This window comes from Myodes glareolus, chromosome 13 (genome assembly GCF_982192425.1).
Source record: "Myodes glareolus chromosome 13, mMyoGla1.1, whole genome shotgun sequence".
NCBI lineage: Eukaryota > Metazoa > Chordata > Mammalia > Rodentia > Cricetidae > Myodes > Myodes glareolus.
This window is the reverse complement of record NC_142038.1, coordinates 72,084,443-72,108,154: the sequence shown is the minus strand read 5'-3', so window position 1 is coordinate 72,108,154 and position 23,712 is coordinate 72,084,443. Positions and strand designations below refer to the sequence as shown.

General features: G+C 37.8%; 1 protein-coding gene across 1 annotated transcript in view; it reads left to right on the top strand.

Moving 5' to 3' along the window:
- Taf4b (TATA-box binding protein associated factor 4b) overlaps nucleotides 1–23,712 on the top strand; it is a 107,264-nt gene that overhangs the window by 60,795 nt on the left and 22,757 nt on the right. The window contains exon 14 of the mRNA XM_048447920.3: nucleotides 11,838–11,942. Coding sequence (XP_048303877.1) covers nucleotides 11,838–11,942 — 105 coding nt within the window. The remainder of the gene's footprint in view (nucleotides 1–11,837; nucleotides 11,943–23,712) is intronic.

The window sequence follows — 23,712 nt, the reverse complement described above, 5'->3', positions numbered from 1 at the left end:
CTGTACAATAGGCTACATTTTTCCAGGGTAATTGTTCGTTTTGTAAATCTGATACTGCTTATAATTCTTTGGCTGGGAGGCGGTACTGGGATTTAGTTTTAAATGGAAAATGCCTCTGGCTTTTAATTTTCTGGGCCCAGCAGTTTTCTGTTCTGGAATGGAGCCCTTGTTTCACACAGTTCATGTTTAGCTGCAGGGGTTTTAGTTTATAGCTTAGACTGGTTAAGCTTTTACTCCCAGAGGCCTCTGCATAGCAACTGTAGAAATCAACAAATAAGTTCATTTATGTCTGCAGCCTCCTCTCAGTAGCTGACTTTTTACATTTCCCAATATCCATTTCCTGACTTCTCTAGCCTCAGAGAAAAAAGCTCCACTAATTGGAGCTTATTTTAATTGAGCCTTAATATTGGATCTCACTGGAGTTACCCCCAGAGCTACTGAGAACAGAATGAAATGAAAGTACCTAAGGTTGAAGGGCTGCGTGTGTGAGACTGTGTGTGTGTGTGTGTGTGTGTGTGTGTGTGTGTGAGAGAGAGAGAGAGAGAGAGAGAGAGAGAGAGAGAGAATTTTCACTTGACCTGCAGATTCTTTTCCCTCCTGAATAAATCATCATGCCTGTTCACATTCCCGGTTAAGGATCTGACAGCAGACGATAATAAAGACAATTGAGGTGTGAGATGTGTGATATGGAGCTGAAGAAATCGGTCTCTATAGTTACTTGACTGATTTCATGCAATTTTTAAGTATCTTTGTGCTAAATAAGAGTGATTTCCTGCGCAACTTTTTCCTTAACTGTGCCTCGTGAACTATGAAATCTGTTGTTCTCAGCATTGCTGTACTTGGCATCTAGGTGCCAGCAGCAGGAGGTTATTTATTAATGTTCTAAAGGCCCTTATTGTTTGGATTAATGTAGGAGCTGAGGCAAAACACATGGAAATCTAGTAAGATTCTTAGAATCAACGTATTTTATTTTCTTTAACATAAAGAAAATACTCTGGGTAGAAGGGCTTAAGAATCAGGGCAAGAAAGGAAGATCATTAAAATGTTAGAAACACTCATTTTAAACAAAATGTTCCTTATTCTAATTTCCTTCCTCTGGGTTTTATCTAACACTGTTAACCTGAGAACCCTGTCTAGATTTCTTTTTAAGCACACCTAGATTAATGATAGGTATTTGCAGCTGTGCCACTTGTCATTGCTCTGAATCCTGGGTATCTGTTCTTTCTTTAATTAAGGACTGATTGGATACTTATATCTTTTTCTTTTAATTGATTCTTGTTTTGGAAAGTATCTCTCAGAAAGTTAATTATCTTGCCATGTGTGTTCTTGCTTACTCATATTTTTGTACTTTATTTTTTTCAGCTTTGAAAGAGGTGGTTTTATTTGTTACATATATTTTGTTTATTCCATGAAGTCAAAGATAGTCAGCAAACAATACTGTGGGATAGGATGTGGTTTCTTTTACTGAAAATGATTGATAGCAAACCTGATTTTTATCTGTTCTTTGCACATTTATTTAGTATTTCTTTTTAAAGAAAGGTAAAGGGAATATAATTTCCTTCCAAACCATTTTTTGATGTCTGTTAGTTGTTTTTTATTTTTTTATTTTTTACTGTAAGTCCTCTAGGATCAAAAAGGAATGAAATGTATTGTCCTGGGTCCAAGAAGAGAGACATTCTGTGTTATTGACTGCAAAGTTATTGTTAGATTGGAAGTTAAATAATGTCATTTTTGTCTTCCTTCTGTCCTGTGGAGATGTAATTTTGCTGTACTAAGTAGCTACCTTTCAGAGTCACACATGGGGTACTGTATTTTGATTATAAAAATATTATTCCTCTCTTACTGTGGAGTTGAAGTATTCTCAACTATAGTAATTTACAAATTTATGACCTTCTAGAGGTTGCAATACTGTGGGGTTTTGTTGGTATAAACTAGGAAGTTTTCTTGGTTTAATTGGGAAGATTAGTGCTATTTTGTAGTGGTTGCTCTAGTAGCATAGCATTGTTTCCTTTACAGACTGGTCACAGGACAAGTGTACTAATGACAACATTATAAATGCCGAAGTCCAAAAGAACTGCTTAGAGAAGTTGTAGGCTTTGTTTGTGCTTGGAGATATTTCAGCAGGGGTCTTATCATGATTCAGATCATGCCTGAATCTGGAGTTTGAATTGTTAATGAATACAGTTTTGATATTGATAGTTCTGAGATTTTTCATTTTTTTTAAAAAAATTGTTTTAGAAACTTTATTTTCATGTTCAGTTTATATGGGCAGTTTGTTAAATTGGCAGGTTTTTATGTAGGTGTCTCTTCAGATGTTGCAGTTCTGAGCTGGTTGCCTTTGGGTTTGTCTCCAGCCTTGTCTCAGTTCATTGCAGCGACTCCTGCTGCACCCCGTTGCCATTGACCCGACAGGTCATCCATTTGAAAACCTTATTGCTGTCTGGCAAATGTCTGGGGCCATTCCTGTAATTCAGACATTTGATTTTAAACTCAAAGGGTATCATCTTTTCTCGTTTTCAATGTGTTTTTTTGTTTTTGTTTTTTCTTTCTCTAAAAATAGTTTCATTTTTGGCTTCAAAATCAGTTTTCACAGCTGCAGTTTAGGGGTGAATAGATACTTTTTAAAAAATGTGTATGGTGATATTCTTCCATTTTACCCTCTATTTGTGAAGCTTTAAAATACATTATTAGTTGCCAGATTCTAATTCCAAATAAGCAGGCTCAGTACAATTCCAGACTTATCTGAAATGTGTGTTGTGTGTTGTAGAATAACATCTATCCTGCCCTCAGTGTTTTCCCTTAGTACATCATTGTTGGGATGTTTTGCTCCTTTGACTTTTTGGATGACCACTACCCAGCTCCCAGATAAAGCACACACGTAGACTTACTCTTAGTTATGAATGCTTGACCTTAGGTTGACTTGTTTTTAGCCAGCTTTTCTTAATTTAAATTATCCCATGTAGCTTTTGCCTCTGGGCTTTCTTTTCTTACTTCTGTGTAGCTTACTCTCACTCCTACTCTGTGGCTGACTGGGTGCCAGGGCGGTTGGTCCTTATCCCTATGGTCTTCCTCTCCTTTCTCTCTTGTTGCTCCTCCTCTTCCTTGTTTCTCATTCTATTTACACTTTCTGCCTGCCAGCCCTGCCTATCCTTGCTCCTGCCTTGCTATTGGCTGTTCAGCCCTTTATTAAGACCATCAGGTGTTTCAGACAGGCAAAGAATCACAGCTTCACAGAGTTAAACCAATGCAGCATAGACAAAACCAACACATCTTAAAATAATATTCTAACACACCACCCCAGATTCTGCAGTGCAAGCCTTCTGACTTTGAAGTTCAAGCATTCTGATTTCTTAAGAGTTTTAAAAATGTGTTTTTATATCCTTTTATCCATTTGGATTTTTTTTCCTCATTTGAGAAGTATGAGTTTAGTAGATCTGTGCAGAATGAGGCAAAGAGCTCATTCATTTTCTTTTTGACACTTCAACGCATTCTCACTTTCATTTTTGCATCAGACAATAAAGGGCAATAAAAGAACTACAATAATGTATGTGTTGGCACACTGTGCATAGCAACCTGTGGAGGATTAAAATGCATAGCAGATTAGAAATATACTCTGAAATAAGGGTTTTTTCTTTAAATAGATTATGAACTATTATATAATTAATAGAATACTGCATATAAGGCATCATTTCTGAATAGAAAATAAAATATAAGAAAGGCAGCGCAGAATTTGTTAGTTGGTCTTTTGCTGTTGTTACTTTTTTGTTGTTTGTTTATTTGTTTGTTTTGAGGCAGGGTCTCACTATTTAGCCCTGGCTGCCTTTGTACACTCTGTATAGAGGAGGTTGGCCTGGAATTCATAGAGATCCTCTTGCATCTGCCTCCCAAATTCTGGGATTAAAGGTGTGTGCCACTATACCTGAAGGACATTGTTTTGTTTTTTTCTGTCTGTTTGAGACAGAGTCTCCTTATGTCGCTCTGAAACTTTCTATGTAGACCAGAGTGGCCTCAAACCCACAGAGATCCAATGCCTCTACCTCCTGAGTGCTGGGATTAAAAGTGTGTAATACCATACCCAGTTTTTATATGAGATAGGTCAGCCTGAAATTTCTGTTAATTCTGCCTCAGTCTCCCAAGTGATGAAATTATAAGAACCTTCATTCCCAGCACTGACACATTTTGTCATGGAAATTTAAAAGATATGAAATAATGAAACATGATAGATACTTAAAGGTACCTGTAAATGTAATATTTTGTGTTTAATGCTATTTTTTGCATGTGCCAAGGACTTGTGGAATATTGATCAAGGCAATAAAATATTTTATTAAAAGTGTATTATAAAGATCTCTTATTAAAAGTATATTATGTATATATTCTGTTATAGAAATTAAAATAACATGTTGAAGGCATTCTTAAAATGACAAGTTATAAAGAACTTGTGCATGCTATCGCAGTGAAAGAGATGATTCAAAGCACTGACAGTCTTAGAATGTGACTTTCAAACTCTACTGTATATGAATGTTGTCTGGAGTGTTTGAAATACAAGTTGCTGGTCCCTGGATAAAGAAGTTTATGATAGAGTAGGTGTGGGGTAGGACCTGGAAATGTGCGTTTCCAGAGGTTCCTGCTGTCACTGCTGCTGCTCAGCAGACTGCCCACAGAATCATTGATCTAGGAAGAGAAAGAAGGATGTTTTAAAATTTATTATTTTCCTATTCCCTTTTGAAGGTATAATATTGTGATCTGGGAATTGGAAATTTAGGATCTTGAACTGGCAATATTGGATTATCATACAGTGATCATTCTGTAAGTTTTTTTGGGAACCAGGAAAGCCACCACAAAATTTTTCAAGTGATCTTTTTACAGAAGACCTTTACTGAGAGTAGAGATTCCAGAAGGATGCACAAATTCTTAGTTTTGAGATGTCTATGTATATTAGACATAGTGGTTTCTTGTTGGAAGAGGTAGGTACATTTCATAAAAGAAATAGCTGTGAGCTAGCAGTGAGGAGTTGTGAGTTCCATATGGATCCAGCGCTCAGGTGTGTTGCTTCACTTTGAACTTTTGTTCTTTTGTACTTAAATGTATCATAGTGTGTTGTTTATAACAGGCAGTCATAACTTAGGGAAAGATGGAGCTGTAAAGGCTTAGAACCATGAGCCTAAGGAACAGTTCAGGTAATGTTATACCATCAGTCTTAGCATTAGGCTCAGACTAACCCTGGATATTTTATTTAAACCCCCCCCCCCCAGACACAAAGAAAAGTAAAGGAGAGGCAGGAGTATGTGGATGAAGAACTATGGGGGAGGATGGGGCAGATGAATGGATTGCTATTTAGGACAAACTAGGATAACTATGGCATGTTTTTATCCTGAACAGTTTAGAAGTATTATGTTTAAGTGAGGGTGACTGTATCTGTTGTAGTCTGACTTCTTTTTGCTTTAACCAAATGCCTTAGCAAAACAATGTAGGAAAGGAATAATATTTTGGTCTTTGAATTTAGGTTCCAGTATATAGAAGATCTGTTGGTTCTAGACCCCTAGCAAGAAGAACATCATAATGGCAGTATGTGGTACAGGCTGCTTAGCCATGCAAAACTGAAATCAGAGAAAAGGGAGAAGTTCAGGACAAGATTAGCCTCAAAAAACAAGCTAACTTACTAGAGTTAGGTTCCACCTTCATAAAGTTTCCAAATCCTTCCAACCTAGTGCCAAAAGCTGAGGCCTATCTTGTCAATACCTTAGCCTCTTGAGGAAAGTTTCATATTTGAACTGTACCAATGTGTATTTAATTAATGTTTTATTCGGTGTTTTTAAAAGCATATTCTTTTTTAATCATTTTATTTTATGTGAATTGGTGTTTTGCCTGCATGTATGTCTGTGATGTAGTCAGATCTTGGAATTACAGATAGCTGTGAGTTGTCATATGGGTGCTGGGAATTGAACGTGAGTCCTCAAGTGTTTTATAGTTAAGTAAATTGAATTAGTATTTATAAGTGCAGATCATTTTACTATGTAAATTCTATCTATACAAGATTTGATACCACTTTTATACTATTTCTTTAAAAAATCTAAAAAGTAATATCTCCAATTTATTTATCAAGAAAGCATAAACTTAATATTCAAAACAAGGATATTTCAGAACAAGACATCCAGTATCTCCCATGGAGACATCAATAGAATAATAATAGTTAGTCAAGTCTAACAACATATAGAAAAGAATGGTAGACCACCACAACATAGTATCAACTCAAGAAATGTAAAGTAGCTTTAATATTTAAAAATTAATATATAATTAATTGTCTTAAGGTTTTTATTGCTGTTATAAAACACCAAGACAAAAGTAGGTTGGGGATAAAAGGTTTTCAGTTTACATGTCGCAGTCTCAGTCTGTCATGAAGGAAGTTGAGACTGGAATTGAATTAGATGCTGTGGACGATCACTGCTTTCTTACTGGCTTGCTCTGTTAGCTTTCTTAGAGCATCCAAGATCAGCAGCCCAGGTGGCACCACCACAGTGAGTTAGGCCTTCCCATATCAATCATCAATTAAGAAAACGCACCACAGGTTTCCCCACAGTCCATTCCAGTGGACTTTTCTGAATTAAGGCCCCTTTTCCACAATAGCTAAAGCTTCTGTCAAACTGACATAAAACTAGCAAGCATACTTAACTCCTTGTCAGCTTGACACACAAGTCGACACTCTTAAACCATAACCTTTTCTGACTTGTCCCCAAGATGTCATATTAATATCACAATATAAAGTGTATTCCAAGGTTTGAAAGTTTCAAAGTTTTTAAAAATTCAAACACTTTAAAGTTCTCTTTAAAATACCCAAAATCTCTTTCAAAGTTCAAAACTTCTCCAAAGTATCCAAAGACTTCCCAAATGTCCAGAGGTTCTCTAAAATATTGAACATCTTTCCAAAACATACAGTGTTCTCTGAATATCCAAGTCTCTAAAATCCCAAAATCTCTCTAAAAGTTCAGAGTCTCTCAACTGTGGGTGCCTATAAAATAAACAACAACAAAAATAGTTACATCCCTTCTTATTCCAAGAAGGAAGAACCAGGGCACAGTCACAGTCAAATTAAAGCTAGACTAAACTCTAACCAGGCTAATGACTCACTGTCAAATGTCTGGTATTCATACCTCTCTGATTCTGCCGTTAATAGCATATGCAGCTTCTCTTATGGGCTCAGAGCAGCTCCACTCCACAGCTGCTGTTGTCCTTGCTGATTGCCCCATGTTACTGGCATCTCCAGAATGCTGGGGAATCTGTAGCTGGGCTTTACCTTCTGTAGTAGCCTCTTCAAAACTCTAGCCCTGCCACATAGTACCAAGCCTTATAATCCTTAGCTACTCTCCATGACCCCTTCATGCTTTCAAAACCAGTACCATTCGAGTAATATTCTCTCTCTTCTCCCATCCCTCCCTCTCCTACTTTCTTCCTTCCCCCCCCCCCGTGTGTGTGTGTGTGTGTGTGTGTGTGTGTGTGTGTGTGTGTGTGTTTTCTGAGACAGGGTCTCTCAATGTAGTTCTGACTTTCCTGGAAATGACTGTAGATTAGCAACTTGTGTATCAGGTTGGCCTCGAAATCACAGAGCTCCATCTGCTCCTCTCTCTCCAGTGCTGGGATTAAAGGCATGGGAGGCTACTACACCTGGACCATCTTAGTGATTCATACACATTACCAAGTTTGGCTGCCAGCAGGAGATACAGCCTCAGCCCCCAGTATGTATGAGTAAACACTCCCAGATTTAATCTTCAATAGTGCTAGTCTTTTGTTAATCACTACTCATTTCTAAAGCAAAGATTTCACTTCAGTGATGCTGGTCTCTTGTTAATCATGGCTCATTCTTCAGTGCCAGATGACCAGAACTACAGATTATTTCAGAATGGCACATAAATGTGTCCAGCAAAGTCTTCACTTTCCTCTGAAATTCCACAAGCCAAGCCTCCATCGTCTGCAGCGCTCTCTGCATTCTTACCTTCCAAACTGCTACAACATCCTATTACACTTCATTGTTTTCTTCAGCCCAAAGTTCCATAGTCTTCCCTAAAACACAAGGTCAGCTCTGTCATAGCAATACCTTATGGCCTAATAACTAATTTCTGTCTTAGGGTTTTCATTGCTGTTATTAAGATCATGACCATAAGCAGCAGCTTGGGAGGTTTACAATCATGTATGGAATTTGAGGTTGAAGCTCAGGACAGGAAACTGGATGTAGGAACTGAACCAGAGACTGAGAAGGATCACTACATACTGACTTGCTCTTCATGACTTATTCAACCAACTTTTTTTTGAACCCAGGACCACCAGACCAGGGATGGCACCACCCAATGTTTACCTGTGCTCTCCACATTAATCACCAGTTAAGGAAATGCACCACAGTCCAATCTGGTGGCGGCATTAAATGACTCCAGCTTCTGTCAAGTTGACATAAAAACTAATATTTCATTTTCTTAAGTGTATTTGTCACAGTTCAGAAGATTTTAATTTTGATGAAGATCAGTTTGTCATTGTTTTTATGGCTAGATATGCCATATCTAAGAAGTCTTTGTGAGACTCCCAACTCGTGTGCTTTTTATGGACATTTATGCTTTTTATACCTTGAGTTAATTTTTTTTTATAATGTTTGAAGTTCAAGTCCAGGTTGAATTTTTTAAACTTTATAAATGAATGTCCACTTACTCCTCCATTTCTTGAATGTTAGACATTCAAGTGGTAAGAGTAGATTTTGTTTGTGTGTAATGAAAGAGAAGTCCTTTATTTAAAAGCAGGGGATTGGACATTCCCCAGGCGGAAGTGGATGAGTAAACTTGGAAGGCAGATGTACAGCTTTTGACAGAATTTCTAGTCCTTTATTGTCCTTTACCTAGCACCCACCTTCCAGGGGCTCTCCTGGGGCACTGGTGAGCACCATAGCTGTACTTACTTTCACAGTGCTGAGTAATTCCCATGTATGCTGGGCAAGTGCCCTCTCCTGAATTGTAACTCTTTCCCATATAAACCTTGAAATCAGTTTGTTCCTATTCACCAGGAATACTTACTGGAATTATGTTAGGTCCTTGAGTCAATTTGCAGAAAACTTTTGGCGTTTAAAGTAGGGAAGTTGGGTTCTAGGGTTTAAACTCAGGGCCTCATACATACTGGATAGGTGCTCTGCCTTTGAGCTATAACCTCAGCTTTCAATATCTTTTATCAAGTCCAATTTAGCAATTCATGAACACAGTATGTCTCTTCATTTGTTTTTCTTGAGTGATTATTTTGTGGCTTGATTTATCCCCCAGTATTTTATTTCATTTCCGTGTGTCTGCTTTCACCTGTTTCTCTCTGGTGCTTGGGTAGATGATTATTATTGTTTGTGAGAACTTTGGATCTTGTACTTTTGCTGAATGCATTCATTAGAATCAGGGAGATTTTGTATAGTGGCATTTCATTTGTATTTTAATAAATAAAGCTTGCTTGATGATCAGAGAGTAAAACAGCCACACTGGTTAGCCTTACAGCCAGGCAATGTATACACACACTTTTAATATCAGTTGTCCCACTAGTTGCTATAGATACTGGGTGGTGCATGCCTTTAATCCCAGTGGTGCACACCTTTAATCCACACCCTAAAGAGGATTATAAAATGGGAGGAGACAGCTCTCAGTCTCAGTCTCAGTCTCATTCTGAGATTTCTGAAGGCAAGATTACCATTTTGGGTTGAGGTTAAGGTATGAGCCAGTGTCTGCCTGCTTTGCTTTTCAGATCTTCAGGTTGAACCCCAATTTCTCTCTGAGTTTTTATTAATCGTGCTTCAATTTTGTTTTTGGTTTGTTTTGTCTTACATTTCTTTGTATATGAGTATGTGTGTGTGTGTACATACTTTCAAGCCACAGCTCACATGTGGAGGTCAGAAGACAACTTGGGAAGCTGGTTCTCTTTTTTAACCATGTGGGTCCTAAGGATTGAACCTCAGGTCATCAGGCACAGCAGGCATCTTACCCATTCACAAGCCATCTTGCCTGCTGGCCATGATTTCTGGTGTGTGTGTGTGTGTGTGTGTGTGTGGGTGTGGGTGTGGCGCGGGGGGCGGAGGTGCTGCTGCTGTTTTCATGTATAATTTAACTTTTCTGCATTGATAATTATGCAGTCCTCTTGAACTTCTTTTTTGAGCTTTATGCTGTCATCGATTTCAACTACAGTTCTATCAAATCTATATTAATGGTCAGAACTTCCTCTTGTTCCAGCTGTAAGTGTCTGGTTTCTTTGCTTTGTACTGGCTAAACTATATTGGTTTTGAGAAGGTGTTTTTATGATCAGTTTTTAGGTATTTTTATTAGCTTGGTTTTACTTTGAAATTTTTCTAGAATAGTATGTGTAAAGGATTATTTACATAGTCCGGTTAAAAACTTTTCTTTGAATGGATAAGAGGGGGGTCCTCATTTGATATGACTGTCTTTAAGATACCATATCTCTTTATAGGGAAGACCTTTAAAATATATTTTTATTTGATTTGTGCTGTAGATTAGCTAAAATCTTTTTTGTTTTTGATACATAGAAAAAGTTTTGGATTGTGCCGGCATCAGACTCTTGAGTATAGTTTTTATTAAAAAGTCATCAGCAACAAAAGATTTTACATATTTTACAACTTCTGAAAATCCTTACCAAACAACGTATTTATAAGAAAGCCCACTGCTTAAAAAGGATTTCGGTCCTGTGATTTTTGGAGCAAATAGAATATAATTCTTAGTGTATGTACTGGGATTAATTGTTGTCTAAATATATTTATGCTGCTATATCAAAAACTCCTTAGTGAGTAGCTTATATTCCATAGGATTTTATTTTCCACAGCTCTGAAAGCTAGGAAATCTAAGATGGAGGTGAGAGCTGATTGGTGTTTGATGAGGACCCGTTCCTCATAGATGCTTCATGTGTTGTCTTCCTTCTTTTACAATGTGTTTGACTTTGATTATCCCCGCCCCTGCCAAGAATATTTCTAGTGTAAGTTTTTCTCAGTGAGCTGTCTTGATTCTGTTGGAGTGTGACTATCATTCAGTCTCAACAACATTTTTGCCTTATATAGCAGTAAGATTTTCTTGAGAATTGAACATTTTTCCTCTTCTAGAAAAACTGAGGGGCTTATGCAGTGGTATTTTGTTTTTACTTTGTCTTTATAAAAATACATAACTATTTTTATATATAATCACTTTGATGAAATCCTTTTTCATAAGACATAATTTGTGGTTCCCTTCTGTACTGTTGCCTGAAGACTGAAAATTTGTACCTTGTAGTATTGGCCATTCTGAACTAAACTACATCACTCAAGATTTTTACCATGAAGACAAATACAGAGTAAATCCATGAGTCTTATTTGTAAGTGTTTGTAGTGAGAACATTTCTCTCTGAGTACTGGTTTTACCTCTTTTTTGGGTAATTTCTATGAAATTGCCCTAATCTCTTCCACCCTCACTGTGTAATTTTTTTTGTTTGACTGTATTCACAGTCAGTGAATACCCTTTCAGTGTATTTGTGAAAGTTATGAGAGTGGTTTGTAAATCATACAACATTCTAGAACTGTGCTCTGTAATGTACAAGCACTGTTTGATTTCCTTTTCTTCTTCTGTCTACACTTCCTCTTCCCTGAACTTTGTCTCTTCTTTGTAAAGATGAGGGACTAGGAGTTAGTGAAGCGAAGACATCAGGAATGTGCCCTTGGCTACTAGGGAGTCAGTATTCATTTTATTATGTAATTTTATTTGGGAATAAATACAGAAATTGGTTTAATGATACTTTCTTTTTCCCTCAACATCTGTGTAAACATGGACTTTCTTTTCTCCCCCATCTTCTAGATGCAGCAATTGGAGCTCGCCCAGATCCAGTACAGAGATGCTAATCTCACAGCTCTTGCAGCTATTGGACCACGGAAGAAGAGATCACTAGAGTCAGGAAATGAGGTACTAATCATAGTGCTTGTAATTTTTTTTTTTAATGTCCAGAAAGTACGCAAAAAAGAAAACAAAAGACACGAGGTGTTGAAATAGTCTATCTTGCTCTACTTGCTGCCAAACTTTTCTTGAAATTCTTCTTTGACAGTTTTATAAAATAGATTTTGCCAGTTTTTTTCAACTCGATTCTTACCTACTCTGTTGTTCTTTCTAGTCACTATCTCCAGGTATACTGAATATCACCATTTCCATTTTTAAAAGCTCTGTATTCTAACATTTGCAAACATTTATTTTTAGTGTGTGTGTGTGTATGTGAGCGTACACCTGTGAAAATAGATGACTACAGTGGACAGATTGTGTTAGATCTCCTGGAACTTGAGTTACATGTGGTTTTGAGCCATCTGAGATGGTGCTAGAAATTGAACTTGGTTCTTCTGCAAGAGCAGTATGTACTCTTAAGGACTGATCCATCAACTCTAGGCTCCTCTAATATTTTTATATAAGATTGCATCTGCCCCTGCACCTGGGCACAAAATGCGTTTATATGGCTTAATGATTCTTTTATCCTTTCCTAAATACCATTTTTAGAATTTTAATTATTTTGTGCACATTTGTGTGTGAGTGGATTATACACACTCTTGCCAAAATGCGCATATGGAGATCAGAAAACAGCCGGCCAGCCTCAGTTCCCACTTTCCGCTTTCTCAAGGCATGGTCTTTTCTTGTTTTTGTTGCTGTATTGCTCACTTCAGGTTATCTGGCCTGCAAGATTCCAAGTGATAATCCCATCTCCACCTCCCATTTCTCCTTAGGAATGCTGGAATATGCCATTATATCCTAAAATCTTTTAACATAATTTAACATAATAATATTTAATAATTTAACATAACAACATTTAACATAAATGAATCATAATTTATTCAACCACTTTCCAATAAATACTCAGGTCATTTTCAGGCCTTTGCTTCAGTGTTTCTTAGGATTTCCTTTTATTTAAATTATTGTGTAAGTGAAGTTTTGGAAATACTTGGTTGGGTTAAAAAAATACCCGTATCTGGGAAAAAAAATTTACTAGAAATACTGAGGCATACACAAAGGTAGAGAGCAGCGTGATAAGCTCGTGTCTGCCTTACCTCTTTCTGCTCTGCCAACTGTCACTTTTGCCTACTGTGTTTTATTTATGCCTATATCACCTCTATCAGGCTAGGAAGGTTTTTACCATTTGGGCTCTTGTAAAGCCCAAGAGTCAGTAGCATTTTATTAATAATAATATTTCTTCATTTTTTTAGTCATTCCTAAAAGTGTAAATAGGAAATGATTAGCCTGACTTCTCATCACTTGTCACGTCTCAGTTTTTCTTTTTCCCACATACTTTACAATTAATTAAAGAAATAGAAACCATTTCTCTCATTTTCTTTTCTGTTTTTCTGTCTTTTTTTTTTTTTGAAAGTAATTTTATTAAATTATAAAGAGTTTCCATTTACGCCCCTCCTCCCAACGCCCTCCCACTCCCCCCTCCCTCTTCTCCTCCCTCTTTGTCCCCAAGGGCAGTCAGGGTCTCCTGCCCTGTGGGAAGTCCAAGTTCCTCCCCCCTCCCTCCAGGTCCAGGAAGGTGAGCATCCAAACAGATTGGATCCCAAAAATCCAGTATATGCAGAGGAAACCAGTCCCAGTGTCATTGTCAATGGCTTCTCAGTAAGACTGCAGGCCAGCCACATTCAGAAAATCCGGCCACATTCAGAGAATCTGGTTGGATCACATGCTCGTTCAGTCACGGTCCATTTGGCCTTGGTAAACTCTCATTAGATCCGACCCCTTGTATCAGTGGGTGATAGTATCCCTCGCAGTCCTTCGTCATTTTCTTCCTTCCATTTGGATCTTGGGGGGCTCAGTTCCGTGCTCCAACGCGGGCCTCCATCTGTATCGTCATCCAACGCCAGATGAGGGATCTATGGTGATAAGCAAAATATTCATCAGTATGGTCACGGGCCAAGGCCGGTTCAGGCACCCCCTCCTCTGTCCAGAGAACAATCTGGGGATCTCTCCTTGGACCTGGGATCCCATATATAATCAAGTTTCCTGTAAACTCTAATATGACTCCCTTAGTTGAAATATATTCTTCCCTGATCCCACATTCATCCTTCCTCCCTTCCCCCCATCCCGGTCAACAGAGCTTTCTCCATTCCTCCCCTACTCCCTTCTCTCTAACCCTCTCCCCTTCCAACAACCCTCCCACCCCCCCCGCCATGCACCCAAGGTTACCTGGGACTCTTGACTATTTCCTACTTCCTGGCGGATAGGTAAATAATCTTCATCAGGTTCGTCTTCTTATTTAGCTTCTCTAGGATCACGAATAATAGGCTCAAAGACCTTTAACTATGGTTAGAATCCACTTATGAGTGAATACATACCGTGTTCCTCTTTTTGGGTCTGGCTTACCTCACTCAGTAAAGCGTTTTCTATTTCCATCCATTTGCATGCAAAATTCAAGATGTCATTATTTTTTACCGCTGAGTAAAACTCTAATGTGTATATGTTCCACACCTTCTTTAACCATTCTTCTATTGAGGGGCACCTAGGCTGTTTCCAGGTTCTGGCTATTACAAATAGTGCTGCTATGAACATAGTTGAACAAATGCTTTTGTAGTATGTTTGGGCATCTCTAGGGTATATTCCCAAGAGAGGAATTGCTGGGTCCTGAGGGAGGTTGACTCCCAGTTTCCTGAGAAACCGCCACACTGATTTCCAAAGTGGCTGCACAAGTTTGCATTCCCACCAACAATGGGTGAGTGTTCCCCTCATTCCACATCCTCTCCAGCATAGGCTATCATTGGTGTTTTTAACTTTAGCTATTCTGACAGGTGTAAGATGGTATCTCAAAGTTGTTTTGATTTGCATTTCCCTGATCGCTAAGGAGGTTGAGCATGACCTTAAGTGTCTTCTGGCCATTCGAAGTTCATCTGTTGTGAATTCTCTGTTCAGATCAGTACCCCATTTTTTAATTGGGTTAATTAGAGTTTTAGTGTCTAGTTTCTTGAGTTCTTTGTATATTCTGGAGATCAGACCTTTGTCTGATGAGGGGTTGGTGAAGATCTTCTCCCAGTCAGAAGGCAGCCTTAAAGTATACTTGTTTGTTTGCTTTGCTTTTACATTTGAAAACTTTAATTTTCTTTTAAATAAGGCTTCCATTATTGTTTTTTTCTGTTTATATTCTCATTAGAATTCTCTGTTTTGTTTCTTTTAGTTTTATTTTTAACTCACTGTGTAGCTCAGGCTAGCCTTTGACTTGGATCCTTCTGTCTCAGCTTCTAAACTCAGGGATTGTAGCCAACATGGCTATGAAGCCCCTTTTTAATTAGAATTGCATGCTAATACTTTTAGTATTTTCACATTGTACTTTTTAGGTTTAAAATTTTTAAATATGTCTGACATTTTTTTATGGTGCTGGGTATTGATTGAACCCAGGGCCTTCCACACTTATCTAGTGTTTCTTTCTGACTCGGTATAGTGAACTTCCCTGTTCTACCATGGTTTCCCTGTCTTGATGAACTGACCTCTCTGATACTGTGAGACTGAATGAATCTTACCTCTCAAAAAATTAATAAATTTGATTTACGTTTATTCCCAAGTCTCTAAATTAGAGCTGAAGTGGAGATTAGCCATGGTAATGGTGCATCCTTACAATCTCAGTGAAGCCAGGAGTTCACAGTCAGCTTTGCCTAGATAGCAAGGTTGAACCAGGTTTGGGTATATAGTATATAGTGAGACACTTTCTCAGAGGGCTGGGAAAGTTGTTATCGCATATTTAGTTTTATTTCTTTGGTCCTTATAACTAGTCAATGCTGTTTACTCAATAATTCTGAACTTACTGATTTGAAATGTCACCTTTATCACATTCAAATTTGAATTGAATCATATGTATTCATGTCATTGATGCATACTGTGAACCTGTCCTAGTAGATTTGCTATGAGTGTGAAAATATTTTGTGTCTGTTACATGTGTTGTTTAGTTCAGAAATGAAGCTAGCTAGTATAAGGGAGGAAATTCTCAACTTTTATGTGAACAGAAATTTTAATATTCACTTGTGGCTTCTGACTATTTTATTGGGCAACACAAAAAGACTTACTCTGGCATATATCTTAGTATGTTAGTTATTATTGTTAGTTCTGTGGATTACATTGAGAGCCGCACGTAGTCTGTCGGTGAGATGCATCCTGGCTCTTGACGATCTATTAGTATTTCATTCTCAAAACCTTTTTAAAATACCATCTGAACGATTTTAAGTGTGTAGGTAATTAGTATTGAACATCTTCACATTTTTGAAAGATCTTGCATACTTTTACATCTTTACTAAAACACTGTTCTGATTAAACAATTCTCCGTCTCTCCATTTCCTAAGCCCCTTGTAAACCTTATGCCATTCTGCTTCTATAAATTAGACTACTCAGCTACACATGTAAGTGGAATTATTATTCTCTCTTTCACTACTAGCTTATTTGACTTAGCACAATGGCTTCAATTTTTCAGATTCTAATATATACTTAAAAATGTGGTAAAGCTGGCTCATCAGAGAAGTTACTTTCTTTTTCCCTAGCACTAGAAAACCCACTACCCTTTGTTTTTTGTCTATATGTACGTAAATCTGGGTAAATGTCAAAATGGAATATGATATTTCATCAAGAATATGACTATGAACAGGTCTTACCATATTTTTTAAAAACACACTTAGTAGCTGTGTTTAATAGTTACTCATTTAAGAATGGTTTATAAGCTTCTGACCAACTTTTTTACTCTACTGACATTATATAACATAGTCTGTCAGATTATTTCATGGAGAGAACTCATTGCAGCACATGGGGTAATAAATAAGTACATGTACAGGTGTGAGCTTGATTCGTGAATCTGGTAAACTTTTAAATTTGGAGGTGTCCTTTAAACCTCATTCATCAATTATTCCAGTAGGTTGAAATGGTATAGCACTTACTTTGTAATGTTTTATGGATGGATTTTTATAAATTCTACTATTAAGTAAATGCTTAATAGTTTATCTTTGCCATCATAATGGAAATAGCATTGTTTCAGTTTGAATGGCTCAGAGTTAGTTTGAAGTGCTGACCACTAAACTAGGTCAGTGGTTCTCAACTTCAATAATGCTGCAACCCTTTAATACAGTTCCTCATGTGGTAACCTTACCCCCATTCACTTTAAAATTATTTTGTTGCTACTTTGTAGCTGGAATTTTGCTACTATTATGAATCATAATGCAAATATCTGATACACAGGATATCTGATATGCAACTCATGTGAAAGGGTTGTTTGACTCACAGGTTAAGAAGAGGTTACGACTCACAGGTTAAGAACCAGAACTCTAGGCTTTCATTTTAGTCTCATTTGACTTTATTGCAAATTTTAGAAATATTAAATCCTGATTTCTTGTAAGATTTATTTTTAAATTTATTTAGTATGTATGTGTATGTATGAACACATGACACAGCATGCCTGTGGAGAACAGAGGAGGACTTTATAGAGTTGGCCCCTTCTTCCACCTTTCTACCAAGTCTGAGGACGAATTCCGGTCTCCATGTTTCCATGGCAAGCATCTTTAACACCCAAGCCATCTCACCAGCCCCAATAGAGTTTTACATGCCTTTCCTTCATTATGTATTTATGTCTTCAGGTATCCAGTGTGAAAGTCAGTGTATGTAACTTGTCTGTGTTGAATTTTTCTGGGGAGACACAAGTATCTGTCTACTCCAGTTGGGTACTAACCACAGACCAAAGTACAGTGGTCACCAAAGTCCAGCTTGTTGAGACTAATGAGCTTAAAGGTCTTGCTTACACGCTGAGGTGAGGAGTTACTTACAGGCGTCCTGAAACAGCTACATCATCTCAAAAGTTTCACCCCTCATATATGGCACCCTTCACCTGGAAGCTGCATCCTGAAGCCATCTATCTTTCGCCCTTACACTGCTTTATCATTCAGTGTCCTTTAAGATGCCCACCTGTGGGAGGGGAGAGAAACTGGGATTCCAGAGTAGGGATCCATACCCGCCTTTTCTCCCTTTACTAACTGTAGCAATGGGATAAAGTCCACGCAGAGGAATTCCACCTACAAATACTGTCTACCAGTATTAAAATGCAAAATACTAATTTTTTAATTTCAAAAAGTTAATCTTTTTTGAAAAACATCTTATACCACAAATTATCCCAGCACATTCTGTTGTAGGTATTCAGATTTATTTTAGAATAAAACTTAGGGTCCTATTAATATTAGGGATTGTAGTAGCTTATTTTCCCCCAACTGACTTGTTCAAGTTATTTTAGAATAGTTTGTTTGGGAGTGATAGCATGGAGAGGAGGAAGAGAACTTTCCAAAGGATAAGAATTGTAACATGAAGGGGCCGGCTTGGTTGAGGCAGCGGAAGTTACTCCCACAACAAAGAATGAAGAAACAGCAACAAAAGTAAGGATAAATAAATAATGATGCTATAAAAGTCATTTAAGCATTTCTTCGTATTTTCTTTGTCATTTTGGGTCCCCATATATAAGCTGCAAAGTCATAGTTCTACTCTACTAAACACCTCTAGTCCTATGGAGAATGAGGGTATCTTATTAGACTCTACTGTGTTTTAAATTAAAAATACAAAGATACACCAGGATTCTAAAGTCCACCAGAATTTTATTTTGCATCTGTTATATGTTAAATATAATAATAAAGAAATAATGATAAAACAACAGCAGTCGGTCCAGGAAAAGAGAAAGCTAATACATGATTCCTTTCAGGAATGAGGATTATTTGGAGAAAGGGCCTCCAGGCTGTGATGCGGCCTCATGGTGGGAGGCAAAGCATTAAACATTAAATGGCACAATATATGAGAAAGGCCAAAACATGATGAGGGTCTTAAATGAAAACAGCAGCTCCATCTGAAAGCCTGGCAAGGAGCTTCATAAAGAACAAGAGAAGATAGGAGGGAAGAGAGGGTGAAGTATCAGACTTTTTAATGTAAGTTTTGTAGGGTCTGGCGGGAAATTTCACATCACATGATTTGGTTCAACATAGAGTATGTGAACAGGATCATGGAAGAGTCAGAACCTGGTTAGTAACATAAATCGGGGGCTGCTGTTAGGATACAGGACAAAGAGCTTCCTTAATTCTCAGTTAGGACGAGCCTGCAAGGGAAGAATGGCCTGATCTCTGCAGTCTGTAGGATCTGGCTACTTGAAAGTGACCACTGTCTTAAAGAGGCAAGCACACAATTCTTTATATATAAAAAGTAAACTGATCCTGTTTGAAGAAAAATTGAAAGTTATAAATCAGTGTTGAAGTAATATAAAAGTAGTTAAATGCATTGTATGTTGAACAAGTTTCCTTTAGTGTTATTAGTTCCTGACCTCTTGAGATAGCTGAATAAAATAATTAACATTGATTTGGCAAGTTAGTATTGAATACTTGCTATTTTAAAATCTTCAATGAGTCAAATGTAGCCCAGATTAGCCTTTAACCTATATAAGTATAGTGGCTTTAAGCTTCTGGTCGTCCTGCCGTCACCTACTGAGTGCTGTAGGCATATTATACTACCACTCTCAGCTTCTGTTGTGACTTAACAAAATTCATTTTATTGTCTTTGGTAGCCTACTTTTTAATTTAATGATCTAATCTATACACTTCCCAAGACATTAAATGCTTCTTTATACATTTCATTGTATAATTTACCCCTCTCTGTGTTGTTAAGCATGTTTAGTTTCTAGTATAATGTGTGATTCTTTTTGTAATTAAATTTTTGGCTGTGGTTTTGATTTTTATCCTTTTAAATATTAAAAATAGAATTGACAGTAAAAATGAATGTTCATTATTAATTTTTTCAAGACAAGGAGATGGCTTAATAGGTAACTGTGCCTGCAATCATACCTGATAGCCTGAGTTTAATTCCCTGGACCCACACAATAGAAGGAGAGAACCTATTCCTGCAGTTTGTCCTCTGACCTCCACAGGAGCACCAGAGCATGCCCCTCCCCCCAGTGAATGAATGAACAAATAATTACAGTTTTAAAAATTGAGTGGCTTGGGCTTGACAGATTGAATGAAAAGGGAAAGCTATGTTAGGTGTAGCGATGAGAAGAACAGAGCAAGGTTTCCATTTTCTTGGAAGGTAATCATCTAAAAGCTAGTTTTCATTTTGAAGTAGAGCTGGATTTGTGTTCTAACGTTTTCTGTCTTTCTCAGAACTGTGACATGGACACAGACAGATGGTCCATGTCAGCATCTTAGGTTACTTTTTAGCAGTTGACCATTAGTGACTTGTGATTAAACTGAAGATTGGTGTGATGTGGGGGAAAAAAAGCTGAAACATCTTGGAGTGGTCTATGAGCCTTTAGGAACCATTTCTGCTCTTGAAGGTTTTGTTGTTAACACTCTGTTGCTACATTGAGTGTTCTGGGTAAGGTTCTCCTGGGGGGCACATGGTGTTTATATAGTTTAAGACTTTAACATTGCAATTTTTTTCTTTGAAAGTGTGTTCATTAAGGTTAGCTTAATGGTAAGCTTTTCCTAAGAAAGTTGCTTACTTAAAATTGCATAGCTTTAAATTTATTTCTGTGAGCTTTCAGGATCTCAGAAGCATTTCTTGAAATGTTGTATCTATCTTATTTTATGTGTGCTTTTTCTGTAATTTAGACTAATACTACTCATGTTGTAGCATTCTCACTTAACTCACTGTATTGTGAGTATTCCTTAATGCTTTGTTTTAGACTCTCATACAGCTACTTGGCTCACACTTTAGTGATTTTAAAAAGCATGAATTGCTTGTTATATAGGATTATCAGTATTAAGTATTAGCTTTTAGAGGACTTTCCAAAATGATAGGTAAGTGCTAGTTAACAACAAATAGCATTTATTGTCATAAGATTGTAGGCGGCTTTCCTTAATTGAAATGACAGTTAAGTTTCCCAAGTGTTTCTTGCCCAAATTAGATGTTCAGGTTTTTCAATTAATGTTTTCAGCTTATTTTTGTTTGCACTTCGCAGTACCTACAAATTTTTGATTTGAGGGGGTTGTTGATACTTATTTATGAACAGTAAAGTCACCATTCCCCCTTCTTTTTATTTATTCTTTGTGTCCTTCACATCACGCATGTCCATCCCATTCCTTTCTTTATCCCTTTGTATTCATCCTCTGGCCTTGCAACCTCCCCCACAAAATAAAATAAAATAAAATAAAATAAAATTTAAGACAAAAAAGGAAAAGAAAAAGAGAGAAGGGAAAAATTAATCTCATCGTGGAAGCTATAGTGACACAGTGAGTCATTCATAAACCCTTATGGATAAAAGGGTTCTTTTATCTGTATTTTATTTTACTGTAGCCAGAAGATTTTCTCTGTCCAGTCCGGTCCCACTGGGCTGGTTTCTTCCCACCTGCTGGCCCCCGCAGCCACTTATAAATAATCACTCATAGACTTCATATTGATTATAATAGATTATAATTGCTTGACTGATGGCTCAGACTTCTTTGTTTTGTTTGTTTATTTATTATATATACAGTGTTCTGCCTGATGAGGACACCAGATCTTATTACAGATGGTTGTGAGCCACCATGTGGTGACTGGGGGCTCCGACTTCTTATTGGCTAGTCCTTACATATAAATTAACTCATTTCTGTCTATGTATTGCCACGTGCCCTTGGTTTACCATTAATGCTCTGGCATCTTACTCCTCTGTCAGCTGCTGGCATCTTTCCTACTTGGCCTTTCTCCCTCACGCTCTCTGCTTGGATATCCCACCCAGCTCTATTCTGCCCTGCCATAGACCAAAGCAGCTTATTTATTAACCAATGGTAATAAAACGTTCATAGCATACAAAAGGACATCCCATATCACTTTACTTGCAGGTGTTCATTGCAAAGAGTCATTGGTCTGGTTCAAGGCCTTTGGTTTCTGTGACATTATCAATATTGGAACTCCTCTTGGTTATTCTGCTGTTGTGTTGCCTTATGTCATAGAGATCCTGCAGCTTTGGGTCTGCAGCACCAGTGCCATCGTGTGTTCAAACAGATCACAGATGGGGTGGATATTGGGGTAGACCAACACATAACCCTGTTTCTGGGACTGGGCAGTTGCAGGGTTGGTTAACCCCCCAGCTCTCCCTTGTCCTCACCACTAGTATGCGCTCTCCTACATAGCCCTGGTGAGTTTACCCCTTGCTGTGATGAGCAAGGGGTGGGACCAGTTCTCCTGCTTTCATGTCCTCAGAGTCTGTTCATCCCACACCTACACCTTCTGGGTCAGCTCTACTGTGTTGCCCAGTTGTGCAGTAGGGGCTACTCTCCCACGTGTTGGAAATGATGAGGCGCAGGGACCCCTCTCCCAACTTTATGACCTCAGGACAAGCTCTCTCACCAGCCTCAGAAGTTAATGGAGTGGGGGAGGCATCTCTCCACAACCCATGATGGCATATGATAGATGGGCAATAGGGACAGCTCTCCAGTGCTCACAACTTTAGGGCTGGCTCACTCTTACCTCCACCAGTGGGGTTGACTCTATTGTGCTGCCCTCGCGAGGTGCAGGGCCTGCTCTCCTGAGTGATGTGGCTAGTGGCAGGCAAGGCCAGATCTCCTGCTTTTATGACCTCAGGGTCAGTTCTCCCACCTGCCTCAGGCATTGATGGACTGGACTGGGGGCAGATTCACCATTTTATACTGTACAACTCAGTAATTGTCAGTATTTGCACCACACAGTTCAGGTAATCACCACTCTAAAACCCTTGAGCATATTTGTCACACCTAACAGTAGCCATGATCTGTTATTACCAATTAATCAACAGCTTTGGGGCTTTTTCTTAAAATTTTGTCCCTTTGAACTGGCTGTGGTGGTGCACATATAAGTAGGGTTGTGTGATGGTTATCCTTTCATGTTCAGCTTCTTTTACTTATTGTGTTTTGTGGTCTATACATGTTATATATCAGCTGTCGTTTCTGTTTTGTTGGAATAATCCATTTTGAGTGCACAGACAGCACTTTGTTCTTACATCAGCTTTTAGACATTTGTTTGCACTTTTTGAGAACTAAGAATGTCGTTCTGAACGTTCATATACAAGTTCATGTGTACTTGATTTTTCTTTTTCTTGGTATGTCTCTAGTAGACTTTCAGAATCAAATGGAACTTGGTGTTTGGTATTTTGAGGAGCTGACAAAATGTGTTTCCTGGTGATTGTCCATGTTATTTGCAATGCAGGGTAGTCCTTGGCACCGCTTACTATCATCTGTATTTTAAAACCATAAATATCCTAGAGAGTATGAAGTGTATCTCACTTGTAAATTTGCTTTGCATTTTCCTGATGACTAAAGATGATAAGTATGTTTTTTATGTGCTTACTGACCATTCATCTAGTTGTGTTAATTTTTGATTGTTTATACTTTGAGGATCATAACCAAGAAACTAATCTAATGCAATTCTACAAAGACTTATATCTATGTTTAACTTCTTAAAGGTTAACACATTTTAGCCCTTATATTTACCCTATCTTTGATTTGATTGACTTCTTGTAAGTCACATCAAATTCATTCTGAGCTAGGAAGATGGCTCAGCTGGTGTGTTTCTGATGAGCTGAGTTCAATACCTGGGACCCACTTGGTGAAAGAAGAAAACTCATTCCCCCCGAGTTGTCCTCTAGCATCCATCCAAGCGCCATGGTGTGTTTATATGCACACATATAAACAGAATCAATCAATCAATCATTTTAAAAAGTCATTCCTCTTTCTTTTATTAAAAATAGGGTTTTTCATAT